The following is a 16,462-nucleotide window of genomic DNA, read 5'->3' as shown; positions in this document are numbered from 1 at the left end:
GACTGCAGTCCATGGAGTCACAAAGAGTTGGACATGACAGTGACTAAGCACAGCATAGCACAGCACACCATGATCAAGTGAGATATATTCCAGGTATGCAAGGATGGTTCAACATCTGCAAGTCAATCAGCATGATACACCACATTAGTAAATGAAGGATGAAAATCATATGATTATCTCAATAGAGTAGAAAAAGCATTTGACAAGTTCCAACATCCACTTATCTGGGTCACGAAGATCTTTTTTGTACAGTTCTTCTGTGTATTCTTGCCACTTCTTACTATCTTCTGCTTCTGTTAGGTCCATACCGTTTCTGTCCTTTATTGCACTCATCTTTGCATGAAATGTTCCCTTGGTATCTCAGATTTTCTTGAAGAGATCGCTAATCTTTCCCATTCTATTGTTTTCCCCTATTTCTTTGCATTGATTGTTGAGGAAGGCTTTCTTCTTTCTCCTTGCTGTTCTTTGGAATTTTGCATTCAAATGGGTATACTTTTCCTTTTCTTCTTTGCCTTTTACTTCTCTTCTTTTCTCAGCTATTTATATGGCCTCGTCAGACAACCATTTTGCCTTTTTGCATTTCTTTTTCTTGGGGATGGTCTGGATCACTGCCTCCTGTACAATGTCACAAACTTCCGTCCATAGTTCTTCAGGCACTCTATCAGGTCTAATCCCTTGAATCTATTTGTCACTGCCACTGTAAGGGATTTGATTTAGGTCATACCTGAATGGTCTAGTGGTTTTCCCTACTTTCTTCAATTTAAGTCTGAATTTGGCAATAAGGAATTCATGATCTGAGCCACAGTCAGCACCCAGTCTTGTTTTTGCTGACTGTATAGAGCTTCTGGTCATCTTTGGCTGCAAAGAATATAATCAATCTGATTTCAGTATTGACCATCTGGTGATGTCCATGTGTAGAGTCTTCTCTTGTGTTGTTGGAAGAGGGTGTTTGCTATGACCAGCACGTTCTCTTGGCAAAACTCTGTTAGCCTTTGATCTGCTTTGTTTTGTACTCCAAGGCCAAATTTGCCTGTTACTCCCGGTAGCGCTTGACTTCCTACTTTTGCATTCCAGTCCCCTATCATGAAGAGGACATCTTTTGGGGGTGTTAGTTCTAGAAGGTCTTGTAGGTCTTCACAGAACTGTTCAACTTCAGCTTCTTCAGCATTATTGGTTGGGGCATAGACTTGGATTACTGTGATATTCAATGGTTTGCCTTGGAAACGAACAGAGATCATTCTATCATTTTTGAGACTGCATCCAAGTACTGCATTTTGGACTCTTTTGTTGACCATTATGGCCACTCCATTTCTTCTAAGGGATTCTTGCCCACAGTAGTAGATATAATGGTCATCTGAGTTAAATTCACTCATCCCAGTCCCTTTTAGTTCACTGATTCCTAAAATGTCACTCACCTAAGTGGGCCTTAGGAATCATCACTATAAACAAAGCTAGTGGAGGTGATGGAATTCCAGTTGAGCTATTTCAAATCCTAAAAGATGATGCTGTGAAAGTGCTGCACTCAATAGCCAGAAAATCTGGAAAACTCAGCAGTGGGCACAGGACTGGAAAAGGTCAGTTTGCATTCCAATCCCAAAGAAATGCAATGCCAAAGAATCTTCAAACTACCACACAATTGAACTCATCTCACACACTAGCAAAATAATTCTCAAAATTTTCCAAGCCAGGCTTCAGCAGTACATGAACTGTGAACTTCCATTGTTCAAGCTGGATTTAGAAAAGGCAGAGGAACCAGAAATCAAATTGCCAACATCCACTGGATCATGGAAAAAGCAAGAGAGTTCCAGAAAAACATCTACTTTTGCTTTATTGATTACATCAAAGCCTTTGTGTGGATCACAACAAACTGTGGAAAATTCTTAAAGAGATGGGAATACCAGACCACCTGACCTGCCTCCTGACAAATCTGTATGCAGGTCAAGAAGCAACAATTAGAACTGGACATGGAACAACACACTGGTCCCAAATCAGGAAAGGAGTACATCAAGACTGTATATTGTCACCCTGCTTATTTAACTTATGCAGAGTATATCATGTGAAATGCTGGGCTGGATGAAGCACAATCTGGAATCAAGATTGCTGGGAGAAATATCAATAACCTCAGATATGCAGGTGACACCACCCTTATGGCAGAAAGTGAAGAAGAACTAAAGAGCCTCTTGATGAAAGTGAAAGAGGAGAGTGAAAAAGTTGACTTAAAACTCAACATTCAGAAAACTAAGATCATGGGATCCAGTCCCATCACTTCATGGCAAACAGATGGGGAAACAATGGAAACAGTGAAAGCCTTTATTTTGAGGGGCTCCAAAATCACTGCAAATGGTGACTGCAGTCATGAAATTAAAAGATGCTTGCTCCTTGGAAGAAAAGCTATGACCAACCTAGACAGCATATTAAAAAGCAGGGACATTATTTTACCAACAAAGGTGCATATAGTCAAAGCCATGGTTTTTCCAGTAGTCATGTATGGATGTGAGAGATGGACCATAAAGAAAGCTGAGCAGTGAAGAATTGATGCTTTTGAACTGTGGTGTTGGAGAAGACTCTTGAGAGTCCCTTGGACTGCAAGGAGATCCAACCAGTCCATCCTAAAGGAAATCAGTCCTGAATATTCATTGGAAGGACTGATGCTGAAGCTGAAACTCCAATAATTTGGCCACCTGATGCAAAGAACTGACTCACTGGAAAAGATCCTGATGCTGGGAAAGATTGAAGGCGGGAGGAGAAGGGGACAACAGAGGATGAGATGGTTGGATGGCATCACTGACGTGATGGACATGAGTTTGAGTAGGCTCCGGGAGTTGGTGATGGACAGGGAAGCCTGGCATGCTGCAGTCCATGGGGTTGCAAAGAGTCAGACATGACTGAGTGACGGAACTGAACTGAACATCCACTTATGATAAAAACTCTCAATAAAGTGGATACAGAGGGAACAAACTTCAACATGATAAAGGCCATTTATCACAAGCCAGCAAATAATATCATACTCGGGGTAAAAAACTGAAAACTATCTTCCTAAGATCAGGAACAAGACAGGGATGCCCACTCTCACCATTTTTATTCAACATAGCGTTGGAAGTCCTAGTCAGAGAAGTTATACAAGAAACAGAAATAAAAAACATCCAAACTGCAAATCAAGAAATAAAACTGTCACTATTTGCAGATGACAAGATCTTATGTATAGAAAACCCTAAAGGTTCCACTAAAAACTATTATAAACAATAAATGAATACAGGAAAGTTGCAGCGTATAAAATCAACATACAAAAATCAGTTCCATTTCTATATACTAACAATAAACTATCAGAAAGAAATTAAGAAAGCAATCATGTTTACAATTGCAATGAAAAGAACAATATACCCAGGAATAAATTAAACAAAGGAGGTGAAAACCCCATACATGGAAAACTATAGGACATTGTTGAAAGAAATTGCAAAAGACACAAAGAAATGGAAAGGTATTTTGTACTTATGAATTGAAGAACTAACATTGTGTAAATATTCATATTACCTAAAGTTATCTACAGATTCAATGTAATCCCTTTCAAATTCCCAATGAAATTTTTCACAGAAATAGAGAAGAAAAATCTAAAATTTGTATGGAACGACCAAAAAACTCAAAAAGCCAAGGCAATATTGAGTAAAAAAGAACAAAGCTGGAGGTATCATACTCCCTGATTCCAAATTATACTACAATGCTAGAGTAATCAAAACAGCATGCTATTGGCAGAAAATCAGACATACAGATCAACGGAATAGAATTGAGAGCCCAGAAACAAACCCACACATTTATGGATAACTAATTTATTATTTCAATTTGTGACAAATGAGTCAAGACCATACAATGGAGAACAGCAAATCTCTTCAATAAATGGTGTTGAGAAAACTGCACAGTCACATAAAAAAGAATGAAGCTAGACCACCATCTTACACCATACACAAAATGAACTCAAAATGGATTAAAAAAAAAAAAGAAAAACTGGAAGACCTGATATCATAAAATTCCTGGAAGAAAACATAGGCAATAGGATCTTTAACATTGCTCTTAGTAATATCTTTTTGCATATGTTTTCTCAGGCAAGGGAAATAACCTTAAAAACAAACAAATGTGCCGGAGTCCTGCTCCAGCTGGTCCAGGGGTTCCCTCAGGATGGACGGCGTCGGCGATGTGAATGAGAAGACACAGCGAGTCTCGGTGTTTCCAAGTGTCTCCCAAGTGTCTCCTGCCTTTATTATTTTTAAGACAGCTTTTATATTTTTTGTGGTATATAGAAACAAATGTATAGAGTCATATCAAATCAGCTTAATGGGTCAACAGTGTTGACCTTTACCGACATCGTTTGCATATCTTAGTTCATTTTGTTTACATCATCTTCTGGCCTGGGGGCCTGCTAACATCTTGTGACTTTCCTATTGATAAGGGTTGATCAGTCAGAACACTTTTGTATCAGGCACAGCAGGAAAGAATTCGTCAATAGAAAGTTTCAAGGTAAAACCTGTTTTCGGTAATTTACTCTACGCCTTGAGCTTAACAGAAAAGAATGTGGTCCCATAAAGTCAGAGAAGAGCAAGCTGAAGGTCAGCTCTAAGGAAGAATCTTCAGTTAAATCAACAATTGTCTCACTATTTGTATTACAGCTAAACTTCTATTTATATAAATCTTCAACTATTATGCTTTTATTATATAGGCTAAATACGTTAAGAGTAAAAACATAGCGAGTAAATATAGACTAAGCAACAGTTTCACAAAGCAACATTTCCTGTATTTCCCAACAAGCCCTTTTTCCTGCGAAGGGTTTTGTGCCCACAGGGGCCTTTTGTGTGGAGGCTCTCAATGCTGTTTTATTATTAAGGAACAGTCATGCACATTAGCTCCAAAGGCACAGGTACATTTATCAAACAAACCAATATGTTAGCAAAAGGAATTTAGATCAGCATACTCTATATCCCAGATAATTTTATTTAGGGTGCTACCGTTCAGGGGCCTTGTTGATTTGAGGTTTCAGAATGATCTATTTTAGAAGGAAATTGGGAAAGGCCTTTTGCTTAAGTCATAGAAAATAAGAAGAGGTTTTTTATAGTAAACATCAGAAAGACAGATATCTTTAAGGTGAGCACTGAGGCAGCCTTCCGAGAATCCCTGAGGCCTGAGAAGCCGTGCTCAATCATTCCTCTTTCCCATGACTCTGTCATGGGTGGGATCTCGTGGGCTGGCTCCCGGCACAAATGGGTGGGAATTCCTTGGTGGTCTAGTGGTTAGGACTCCATGCTTTCATTGTGGAAGATTTGATTTCAGTCTCTGGTCAGGGCATTAAGATCCCACAAGCAACATGGCGTGACCAAAAAATAAATAGATAAATAAATGGGACTACATCAAACTAAAAGCTTTTGCCCAGCAAAGGAAACCACCAACAAAACAAAGACAAATCTATTGAATAGAGAAGACACTTGCAAACCATATATCCAATTAGGGGTTAACATTCAAAATATATAAAGAACACATACAACTCAACAAAAACAAAAAAAAATGCAATTGAAAAATGGGCAGAGGCTATGAATAGACATTTTCCCAAAGAAGACATGGAGATGGCCAACAGACGAATGAAAATATGGTCAACACCACTAATTACTAGGGAAATACAAATCAAAACAACAGTAAGTTATCATCTCACACTTATTAGAATGGCTGTTATCAAAAATACAATAAATAGCAAACGTTGGCGAGGATGTAGAGAAAAGGGAATACTTATACACTGTTGGTGGGATTGTAAATTTGTGTACCCATAATGGAGATTCCTCAAAAAATTAAGAATAGATCTACTATACAATTCAGGTATTCCACTCTTGAGTATCCAAAGAAAACAAAAACACTAATTTGAAAAGATATACACAACTCTATGTTCATTGCAACATTATTTACAATAACCAAGATATGGAAACAACCTATGATCTTATCAGTGGATGAATGGATCAAGATGTGACACACACACATATATAGACATATATACATGTATATATACAGTATATAATCCATATATATATACACCATTCAGCCATAAAAAGGTGAAATCTTGCCATTTGTGACAACCTGGATGGATCTTGAGGGTATTATGCCAAGTGAAATAAGACAGATGGAGAAAGACAAATATCATATGATTTCACTCATGTGGAATGTAAAATATAAATAAATAAATGAACAAACAAAACACATAGACACGGAGAACAGACTGGTTCTAGACAGGAAGGAGGTTGAGAGGGAAGGTGAAATAAGTAAAGACGATCAACTGTATAGTGATGGTTGGAGGCTAGACTTTTGGTGGAAAGCACACTATTGTGTATTTAAAAGCGAAATTATAATGTTGTACACATGAAACTAATATGTCACAAATCAATGTTGCCTCAATTTAAAAAATAAAATTTTAAAAAGTATGCCATTTCCCAATCAACTGAAAAGTGAAAGTTAAATGAACTTGAAGTGGGGAAAAAAAGTTTTTCTTATATTGAGCCAAAAACTCTTTTTAGTTGTTAAATGAAACCTTTAGCTGGGGAAAAATTGATAGGGTTTTAAAGGTAAATAGCACCAAGGAATCTGGAAACTACTAAAATGATGATGGAAGAGAACATTCAGACAAACAAGTAAACCTGTACTTAGAAAGAAAAAAATCTCTTTCATAGCTAACTGAGTCAAAGATGTTATTGTAGGGGAGAAGTACCTTTCAAAAAGGTTAAGGCAAGCAAAGAAAAGGGAATAAAAATGCAACAGAATCATATTAAGAGGTACAGACTAGAAATTCCTTTTGCAATCTACTGTAACAAATAGTGCTAGGGAATTAAAAAAGAACTCAGGGAAAAAATTAGAAAACTATTTTCCAAATCTGTTATCTCTGACTACAGCTGCCAACTAGGTTGTAAGGATGTATGGGCTGTAAACGTGGTTTGTGTTCATGAAAAAACCTTCAGAAGGGACCAGAGAAAATAACAGATATGTGCAGTCATGTAGCATTTATAATAATAATGATAATGATATCTTCATTTCTAATAATAGTATTTACATGTACCTTTGTCATGCTTACTCTGTGCTTCACCCTGTCTTAAGCACTTGTAGTGTCTTGATTCAACTAATCCTTACAACATCCCTAAAAAGCAGGCACTAATATCCTTGTTTTATAGTTAAGGAAAATAAAGCCCAGGAAAGTTAATGTCACACAGCACCTAGTCAGCAAAGAGTTGACTCATCCAGGAGTCCTTGCTCTAGAGTACATGCACTTAACCCCAGTAACACTGCCTCTATGGGCAAAACATTCCCTCCAGCTGTGATTCCCAAAGGGTAGTCCTTTCGGGAAGTCCAGGGTGTCAAAACTATTTTCAAAATAATACTAAGATTTTTTTTTTCTTTTTTCATTCTCATGTGTTTACGAGTACACAGAGGAAATTTCCAGAGGCTACAGGAAGTATAATGACATCATCACTTTAATGGCTAATAGACAATGGGTTTGTTATAGTCTTGTGTTTTCTGGGGTTTTCTTTTTATGAACTTTTATTGGCATATAGTTGCTTTACAATGTTGTGTTAGGTTTCTACTGTGCAGCAAAGTGAATTAGTTATACATTATCCACTCTTCTGAAGATTTCCTTCCCATTTAGGTCACCACAGAGCATTGAGTAGAGTTCCCTGTGCTAAACAGTAGGTTCTCATCTATTTTATACATAGTAGGGTATATACCTGGGATTTTCTAAGGTTAAGCTGTTTGGGATCCTGAAACCAAAAAGTTTGAGAACCATTGCCCTAAGGTAAAGTGTTCCCTGGTTTCTGAAGGAATAATCATGACTGATTGCCATAATTTATTCATTCTTTCATTCAATAATTACTGAATTATTACGCCAGGTGTAGGGATTACATTGGTGGATAAGAGTGGCATGGTCCCTTGAGTTTGGTGTGATGGTTCTAAAACATTAGGGTGCATGGGAGTCCCTTGGTAAGTTATTTAAAAGTACAAATTAAAACGCAGATTAATTTTTTAGGGGATGGGGCTCAGGAATTTTTATATATATCCATTAACTATACATTGGAAAACACTGGTCTAGTAGTTGTTTAGCATGAAGAGAAAAATTGGAGACATGAAAGTGATCACCACAGACTTTGAGTCTGCTAAAGAGCCATACAATAAACATTGTCATAAAAACTCTTACACTGGATGTTGCATTTTTCTGTATGACCTCTAAGCATGCTGCTGCTGCTGCTGCTAAGTCACTTCAGTCGTGTCCGACTCTGTGCAACCCCATAGACGGCAGCCCACCAGGCTCCCCCATCCCTGGGATTCTCCAGGCAAGAACACTGGGGGTTGCCATTTCCTTCTCCACCTCTAAGCATAAGGGAATTTTAAAAGAACCATAAAGAGGGGCTGATAAAGGTCATAACTAATTTAGTGCACTATTTTAACCACTAATTTTCTCCAACAAACCAAGTCAACTCAGATGATAAGGCACATTCCAAAGTGACCACTTAGGCTAGGACAGACTATGAGGGCCGGCTAAAGTTCAAGAACTTTGAGAATGAGAGGATGAGGACTTTAGAGAATGAGGAAAAACTGAAAGCAGCTTCCCAGACCTTCCCTTGTTCCTCACGGGGCTTCACCCAAAGTTCAGTGTAGCAGTTAAGGGCCTTACCTCCGCAGTAAGAGCCAAGAACAGTAGACCTTTCTTCCATTTTGGGAGGGGAGGTCTGTCAGGCTTTATCACCCCTGCTAACACCTGAGTTCCAGACTCACAGACTCTTTCTGTGCAGTAGAAATATAGTCTAAGAAACCCATATGAAACATTTCATGTAACTCAGCTACTTCCAAGTTTCATTTCTTGCTGTGCAATTAGACCTACTAGAGATTTCAGTTCAGTCAGTTCAGTTCATTCGTTTAGTCGTGTCTGTCCGACTCTTTGTGACCCCATGGACTACAGCACGCCAGGCTTCCCTGTCCATCACCAACTCCTGGAGCTTACTCACACTCATGTCCATCACGTCGGTGATGCCATCCAACCATCTCATCCTCTGTTGTCCTCTTCTCCCTCTACCTTCAATCTTTCCCAGCATCAAGGTCTTTTCCAATGAGTGAGTTCTTTTCAGCAGGTGGCCAAAGTATTGGAGTTTCAGCTTCAGCATCAGTCCTTCCAATGAATATTCAGGACTGATTTCCTTTAGGATGGACTGGTTGGATCTCCTTGCAGTCCAAGGGACTCTCAAGAGTCTTCTCCAACACCACAGTTCAAAAGCATCAATTCTTTGACACTCGGCTTTCTTTATGTTCCATCTCTCACATCCATACATGACTACTGGAAAAACCATAGTTTGACTAGACAGACCTTTGTTGGCAAAGTAACGTCCCTGCTTTTTAATATGCTGTCTAGGTTGGTCATAGCTTTTCTTCCAAGGAGCAAACGTCTTTTAATTTCATGACTGCAGTCACCATTTGCAGTGATTTTGGAGCCCCCCAAAATAAAGTCTTTCACTGTTTCCATTATTTCCCCATCTGTTTGCCATGAAGTGATGGGACCGGATGCCATGATCTTAGTTTTCTGAATGTTGAGTTTTAAGTCAACTTTTTCACTCTCCTCTTTCACTTTCATCAAGAGGCTCTTTAGTTCTTCTTCACTTTCTGCCATAAGGGTGGTATCATCTGCATGTCTGAGGTTATTGATATTTCTCCCGGCAATCTTGATTCCAGATTGTGCTTCATCAAGCCCGGCATTTTGTATGATGTACTCTGCATATAAGTTAAATAAGCAGGGTGACAATATATAGCCTTGATGTACTCCTTTCCTGATTTGGGACCAGTCTGTTGTTCCATATCCAGTTCTAACTGTTGCTTCTTGACCCGCATATAGATTTGTCAGGAGGCAGGTCAGGTGGTCTGGTAAGAATTTTCCACAGTTTGTTGTGATCCACACAGTCAAAGGCTTTGGCATAGTCAATAAAGCAGAAGTAGATGTTTTTCTGGAACTCTTTTGCTTTTTCGATGATCCAGCGGATGTTGGCAATTTGATCTCTGGTTCCTCTGAGATGAGAGATACTATAACATTTGTATAGCAGAAGAAATTGATGGTACAGAAGAGAGAGGGTATAACTGTAGGAGCAAAGCCTGTGAATAAGGAAAAGGGATTGGAATTTAGCACACAGATGAGGGGACTGGCCTTAAATATTAATGAGAATAGTTCATCCATTGTCACAGGAGAGAAGGCAGACAGGTATAGGCCTAGGTGTTTCAGTAGCTTGGTGAAAAAGCTTTTGGCAGCAAGATGGTGGAGTAGAAGGATGTGCACTCATCTTCTCCTGTAAGAACTCCAAAATTACAACTCACTGCTGAACAACCATCTACAGGAGAATGTTGGATCCCACCAAAAAAAGATACCCCATGTCCAAGGCCAAAGGAGAAGCCCCAGCAAGATGGTAGGAGGGGCGAAATTGCATTTAGAATCAAACCCCACACCCGCCAGAGACCCTCGGAGGACTCAAAAAAACCACGTGTGCACCAGGACCCAGAGACCCCACAGAGACTGAGCCAGAGATTTCAGTACTGTACAGCAAACCTAGCCATGTCCTGTATACCATACGTGGCCTACTCTTGAAAGCAAACACTATTATCCCCATTTTAGAGATGAACTAGAATTAATTTTATAACTCACTTCACATTTCACTGAGAAAATGCAATTGAAATGCAATTGAAAACTACTTTAACTTTTTCACCAAGCTACTGAAACATCTTGGCCTATGCCTGTCTGCCTTCTCTCCTGTGACAATGGATGAACTATTCTCATTAATATTTAAGGCCAATCCCCTCATCTGTGTGCTAGATTCCAATCCCTTTTCCTTACTCACAGGCTTTGCTCCTATAACTATATCCTCTCTCTCTTTACCATCAATTTCTTCCTCTATACAAATATGTTATAGTATCTCCCATCTTTGGAGAAAAACAAAATTTTGTTTCTATCATGACAAATCAGCAACTGTTTCTATCTATTTTCTATCTATTTTCTCTGCTCTCCTATGTCAATGGCAGTGTAAATTATGCTTAGTCACATATAACAAAATCCAAAATCTATAAGACAGGGTCTGTTTTCTTTCATATAAAGGAAGCTCAGAGGTAGAGGTTATGGGTTCATACTGTCCCCAGGGGCCCAAACTGCTCTGTCTTCCTGCTTGGCCATCCTTTGCATAGAACTTCCAGGCTCAAGGTCACCTTCTGACCCAATATACCTACTGTACTCTAGACATCTTATCTATGTTCCAGTTTTCAGCATACCAAAATCTAAAAAAGATATGACATATGACTAAGCACTTCCTGGAAGGTAAAGCAAGAACAATTTCTAGTGGATTAGTAATATTGTCTCTTTAGCTGGATAGTGAGTGATTGCATTTTATTTTTAATCACTATATAATAAATAGACATGAATATGTTTAAAATACTCTCTTGTAGATTTTCAGTGTTTAAAAACAATCACTTGACAAAAGAAAAACAAAATAAATGAAGAGAAAGATGGAATTAATAAAGAAAAATCTGACATTAATAAAATGGGAAACTGATACATTGTAGAAATAAGAAAAACCGCAAAACAGAATGTTTTCAAAGGTTGATAAAAATCCTCTGCTAAGTGTTATTAAGGAAAATAAATATATGAAGAATGTGTAAGGAAATATAACCACAGAAACACACAAAAGAAATGAGTAGCTAATACAAATTTATGAAAGAGTTACTATGGGTCAGACACTGTTTTAGATATTGTATCATTTAAATTTCACAAGTGTAAGTATTATGTAATTTAATTTTCACAACAGTTTTATACATAAAATAGATTTTATTGTTATCCCTATTTCCCAAATGAGACAAACTTAGCAGAGAGAGGTAAAAGAACTTCCCCAAATTTACATTGCTAGTGAGTGACAGAGCTAGATTAGAATTAGGCAATATATGTGTTTAATCCTTCCTCAACATTGCCTTTCTTCAAATGTTTATCTCATGGAGTGTTGTCCAGAAGATCCTTACAGATCACTTAATCCTTTTCTCATTTTATGGTAGAGGATCTTTTTTTGGATTGTCCTAAAAAATGGAACAAACTCTTTGGAGAGATTTAGAATAAGTGGAGATGTTGTTGACCTAAAGAATAAATACAAAATTTATAAGAAAATATTATGTACAACTCATGGCAATAAATTTGAAAATCTAGAAGAAGGAAATACTTTTTGAGAAAAATTTAAATGATGAAATTGACTTAATAAGCAGGGAAAAACCCAAAGTGAAATTAATAACTACATAAGAAATTAGAAGTATAATTAAAGGTCTACCTTTTAAAGACACACCAGTCTCAGGTGGTTTTACAGCAGAGCATGTATCATTTTTAAAGAACAAATATTCCTATCTTATTTAAATTATTCCACACTGTTGGAAAAAAAGGGCTTCCCTTCTGACTCAGTGGTAAAGAATTCACCCTCCAGTTCAGGAGCTGTAGGTTCCATCCTTGGGTGGGGAAGACCCCCTAGAGGAGGACATGGTAATCCACTCCGGTATTCTTGCTGGGAAAATCCCATGGGCAGAGGAGTCTAGCAGGCTACAGTCCATGGAGTCACAAAGAATCAGATACAACTGAAGCAACTGAGCATGCACAGGGGCTGATAGAAAGGAAAAGGTGGGGCTTGAGACATACAGGGTCTGAGTTTCTCGACCAGGGATCAAACTTGTGCACCCTGCAGTGGAAGCATGGAGACTTAACCATTGGGCCACCAGGGAAGTCTAGGAATGTCTATCATGTACTGAATGATTTACCTGTAATATCTAACTGAATACTTAAAACTCACACCACTTAAAAGATGAGATATCTGTGGCTCAGAAAAACTAAGTAACTTGCCCAAGTTCACCCAGTTTGGAAGCAACTAAGTAGTTACTTGTCCAGAAAAAAGTCAATAAAGACAATAGAATATCATCTGAGCTTCTGAAATTGTTACAGTATTATTCAAATAATTAGACAATTAAAAAAAGTTAAGTCAAAGAGTCAGTTTTTTACAAAGAGGCAATTATAAATAAGGAAGGATTTCCCCCAAGCAGTGAAAATCTTCAAGTTATTTAAGGAGAGAACTTCATTGTGAAGAATATAAATGTCAGTTTGTAATAAAACAAATTCACACACATGGAAACATGAAAGAAGCATCTGAATAAAGGCATGCCTGAATATTTCCAGTGGGTCCAATTATGCAACTAGCAGACATTCCTTACTTCTTTTTAGTCTCTATGACACAGTCATTTCTTTCCGTGGCAGTAGATGCAGAGGCCCCTGCAGACCAGAGAGTGCCTCCTATGAATAGAGATGAGCATGGGATAAAGTTCCCTCAGTTTTCTAAGGATATCTGGTGATAAATTGAGAAGATCATTCCGTTATTTTTCTTTCCCAAACCTTTCTTAAAGCTTCTTTCACATCCTTGTTTCTCAAAGCGTAGATAAGGGGGTTGAGCAGTGGGATCACCACTGTGTAGATCACAGCAACTGTGCGGTCTTGGGTCAGGGAGTAGCTGGACCTGGGGCGCAGGTACATGAAAAGTGTTGTTCCATAGAAGAGGCACACAGCAGTGAAGTGGGAAGCACAGGTGGAAAAGGCCTTGAACCTGCCCTGGGCTGAGTTCATTCTCAGGATGGTGATGAGAATTAAGAGGTAAGAGACCAAGATGGTGAGGGTACAGCTCAAACGGTTGGAACCAGCAAAATGAAGAGCAAGATTTCACACAGTGAAGTGTCCACACAAGACAGAGACAGGATGGGTGGTCCATCACAGAAGAAGTGAGTGACCACGTGAGTACCACAGAATTTCAGACTAAAGATACAGCTTGTGTGGATCAGAGAATTAAGAAATCCTGCACCATAGGATCCCACAATCAGAGAGGCACAGACTGTAGGAGACATGGCAATTGGATAGAGCAGGGGGTTACACACAGCCACATAGCGGTCATAGGCCATGGCAGCAATGAGATAGCATTCACTGGTGGCAAAACCCGCATAGAAAAACATCTGAACCATGCAGCCAAGATAGGTGATCACCTTGCTCTTGGCCAAGAAGTTCACCAGAGTCTGGGGGACAACCGTGGAGGAGTAGCAGAAATCCAAGAAGGAGAGGCTCTTCAGGAGGGAGTACATGGGTGTGTGCAGGGTGGCACTTACATGGATCAGAAGAAACATGATTAGATTCCCCAGCAGTGTGATAGTGTACATGCCCAGAAACACCACAAAGAGCAGCTTCTGGAGCCAGGGGTCACTGGTGAGCCCCAAAAGCTCAAACTCAGTCCCTTGGCTCAGGTTGGCCCCTTCCATATTTCTTCAATGCTCTGCAATGTGGAAAGAGAGGACCACCAGAAAGAAGTGAAACACCCAGGGGCTCTCACTGGATTAATTCTGCCCTAAGGACAGCCTTCTGAAGATTCGCCTCACCGAGGCAGTCTGGCTTTGTTGGTAGAATTCTGTCATAGAGAAGTTCTCCTCAACTTGGCTGATTAGACAGTTAGGAAGCATTACTTGAGCAGCAATGGAAAATAGAAAAGAAATATACACAATTTGGTCTCTTAGGGATCTTAAAAAATTCTAAATAATGAAACAATTACTTACCAAAAATTTATTGACCATCTTCTGTAAACTTAGCTCTATGTTCTTCCTGTCAGGAATTCAAGTGTGTATGACTTCAGGAAGCCTATATTCTAGAGACTATATATTTTGTGTTTAAGCACACAAGCTCTGGCATCAGACTGGCAAGGTTCCAAACTGAGACCTCACCATTAGCCAGCTGTGTAACCTTGGGAATGTTACTTAACTTTTCTTCTGTTTTTCAGCTTTCTGTAAAATAGGGATAACAACACTAATCTCAAAAGATTATTGTAAAAATTCAATGAGTTAATTCATGTAGAGCACTTGAACAAAGCCTGGCACTTTGAGAAAGAATGTTAGCGTTGATTATTCTTGTTGGAGAGAGAGATCTAGCACAAAACTAAACAACAATAAAAAAATAAAATAAATGAAACAATGACGAGATTTAGCAAACAACCTACCACCAAACAAAATAGAAGAGAAACGTGCGCTAAGTGAGAGGGACTAAACAGGCCTTCAGAGGATCTGGAGAGCTCTAGAGGAGTGGAAGGTAGTTCTTTGGCTCAGCTATAAAATTGCCTCTCAGAACTTGGCACAAATCAAGCACTATTGTGGACTCCAAAGGCGATGGGGGTTGGGAAGTGGAGAAATAGGGGTGGTATAAGGCTGCAGAGTGTACACTGAGACCGTGCACTCCAGAGCATCAGCCAAGGGGAAAATGTCACCCATCCTTCACGAAGGCACCATCATTTCCAGTGAATAGAATCACCTTGTTCTCAAGGGATGTTGGGGCCAGCAGGGAAGGAATGGCCCCTCCCCAGGACTAGGGATTTGTAAAAATGCCTTTTACATGCAGAGAATGAATAAAGTCATGATGTACTCTTGAGAGTCTCTTGGACTGCAAGGAGATCCAACCAGTCCATCCTAAAGGAAATCAGTCCTGAATATTCATTGGAAGCACTGAGGCTGAAGCTGAAACTCCAATACTTTGGCCACCTGCTGTGAAGAACTGACTCATGTGAAAAGACCCTGATGCTGGGAAAGATTGAAGGCAGGAGGAGAAGGGGACAACAGAGGATGAGATGGTAGGATGGCATCACCGACTCAGTGGACATAAGTTTGAGTAAACTACGGGAGTTGAAGATGGACATGCAGGGCTGGCGTGCTGCAGTCCATGGGGTCACAAAGAGTCAGACACGACTGGGCAACTGAACTGAACTGAATTGTACCACCTGAACACCACACCTTCTCCTGCTCCATTGGCTGCTCTGTTCCTGAATTACCTTGGACTCTAGAGTCAGCTAAGTATCCTGTGCTCTTTGGTGAGGATCTTCAGTTGTGAAGACTTTGAAACCAGCAGATGTGATTGAGGAGGCTAGAAAGGGAAAAAATTGAGCCCCCTCCTCCTGCCCTGAGGAGTAAATGAATAAAGCAGCTGTGAAAGATGTTGGGAAGATTCCAGAGAGGAAAGAGCTGTCTTGAACAGACAAAAGATTCTAGTTTGCCCCATTGGCAAACTTTCCAGAATCAGCAAACTGCCAGAGCAGGGGAAGACTCTGGAATATGGATAACTAAGTTTATCCATAAATTTGTTCAGGGACTTCCCTGGTGGTCCAGTGGTTAAGATCCTGTGGTTAAGGATCCAGTGGTTAAGACTTTGTGCTCCTAAAGCAGGGGACCTGGGTTTGATCTCTAGGCAAGGAACTAGATCCCACATACTGCAACTAATAGTTCACAAGCTGCAACTAAAGATCCTACATGCCACAATTAAGATTTGGCACAGCCAAATCAATAAATAAAATTTTAAAAAAATTTTAGCTATTAAGTAGATACT

The 16,462-nt window shown here is 39.3% G+C and overlaps 2 protein-coding genes across 2 annotated transcripts in view; one reads left to right on the top strand and one right to left on the bottom strand.

The window, feature by feature from the left end:
* The window catches only part of RPGRIP1 (RPGR interacting protein 1), a 179,037-nt gene that overhangs the window by 19,198 nt on the left and 143,377 nt on the right, over positions 1 to 16,462 (top strand). The window lies entirely within an intron of this gene.
* On the bottom strand, positions 13,427 to 14,514 carry OR5AU1 (olfactory receptor family 5 subfamily AU member 1). Its single transcript, XM_081505886.1, is given in 2 exon segments — positions 13,427 to 13,761; positions 13,764 to 14,514. Coding segments are annotated over 2 exon segments (933 nt in total). The 5' UTR covers positions 14,362 to 14,514.

This window comes from Giraffa tippelskirchi, chromosome 7, assembly GCF_054371585.1.
Source record: "Giraffa tippelskirchi isolate mGirTip1 chromosome 7, T2T-mGirTip1v1.2.pri, whole genome shotgun sequence".
NCBI classification, from domain to species: Eukaryota; Metazoa; Chordata; class Mammalia; order Artiodactyla; family Giraffidae; genus Giraffa; species Giraffa tippelskirchi.
This window is presented reverse-complemented; position numbering and strand designations above follow the sequence as displayed.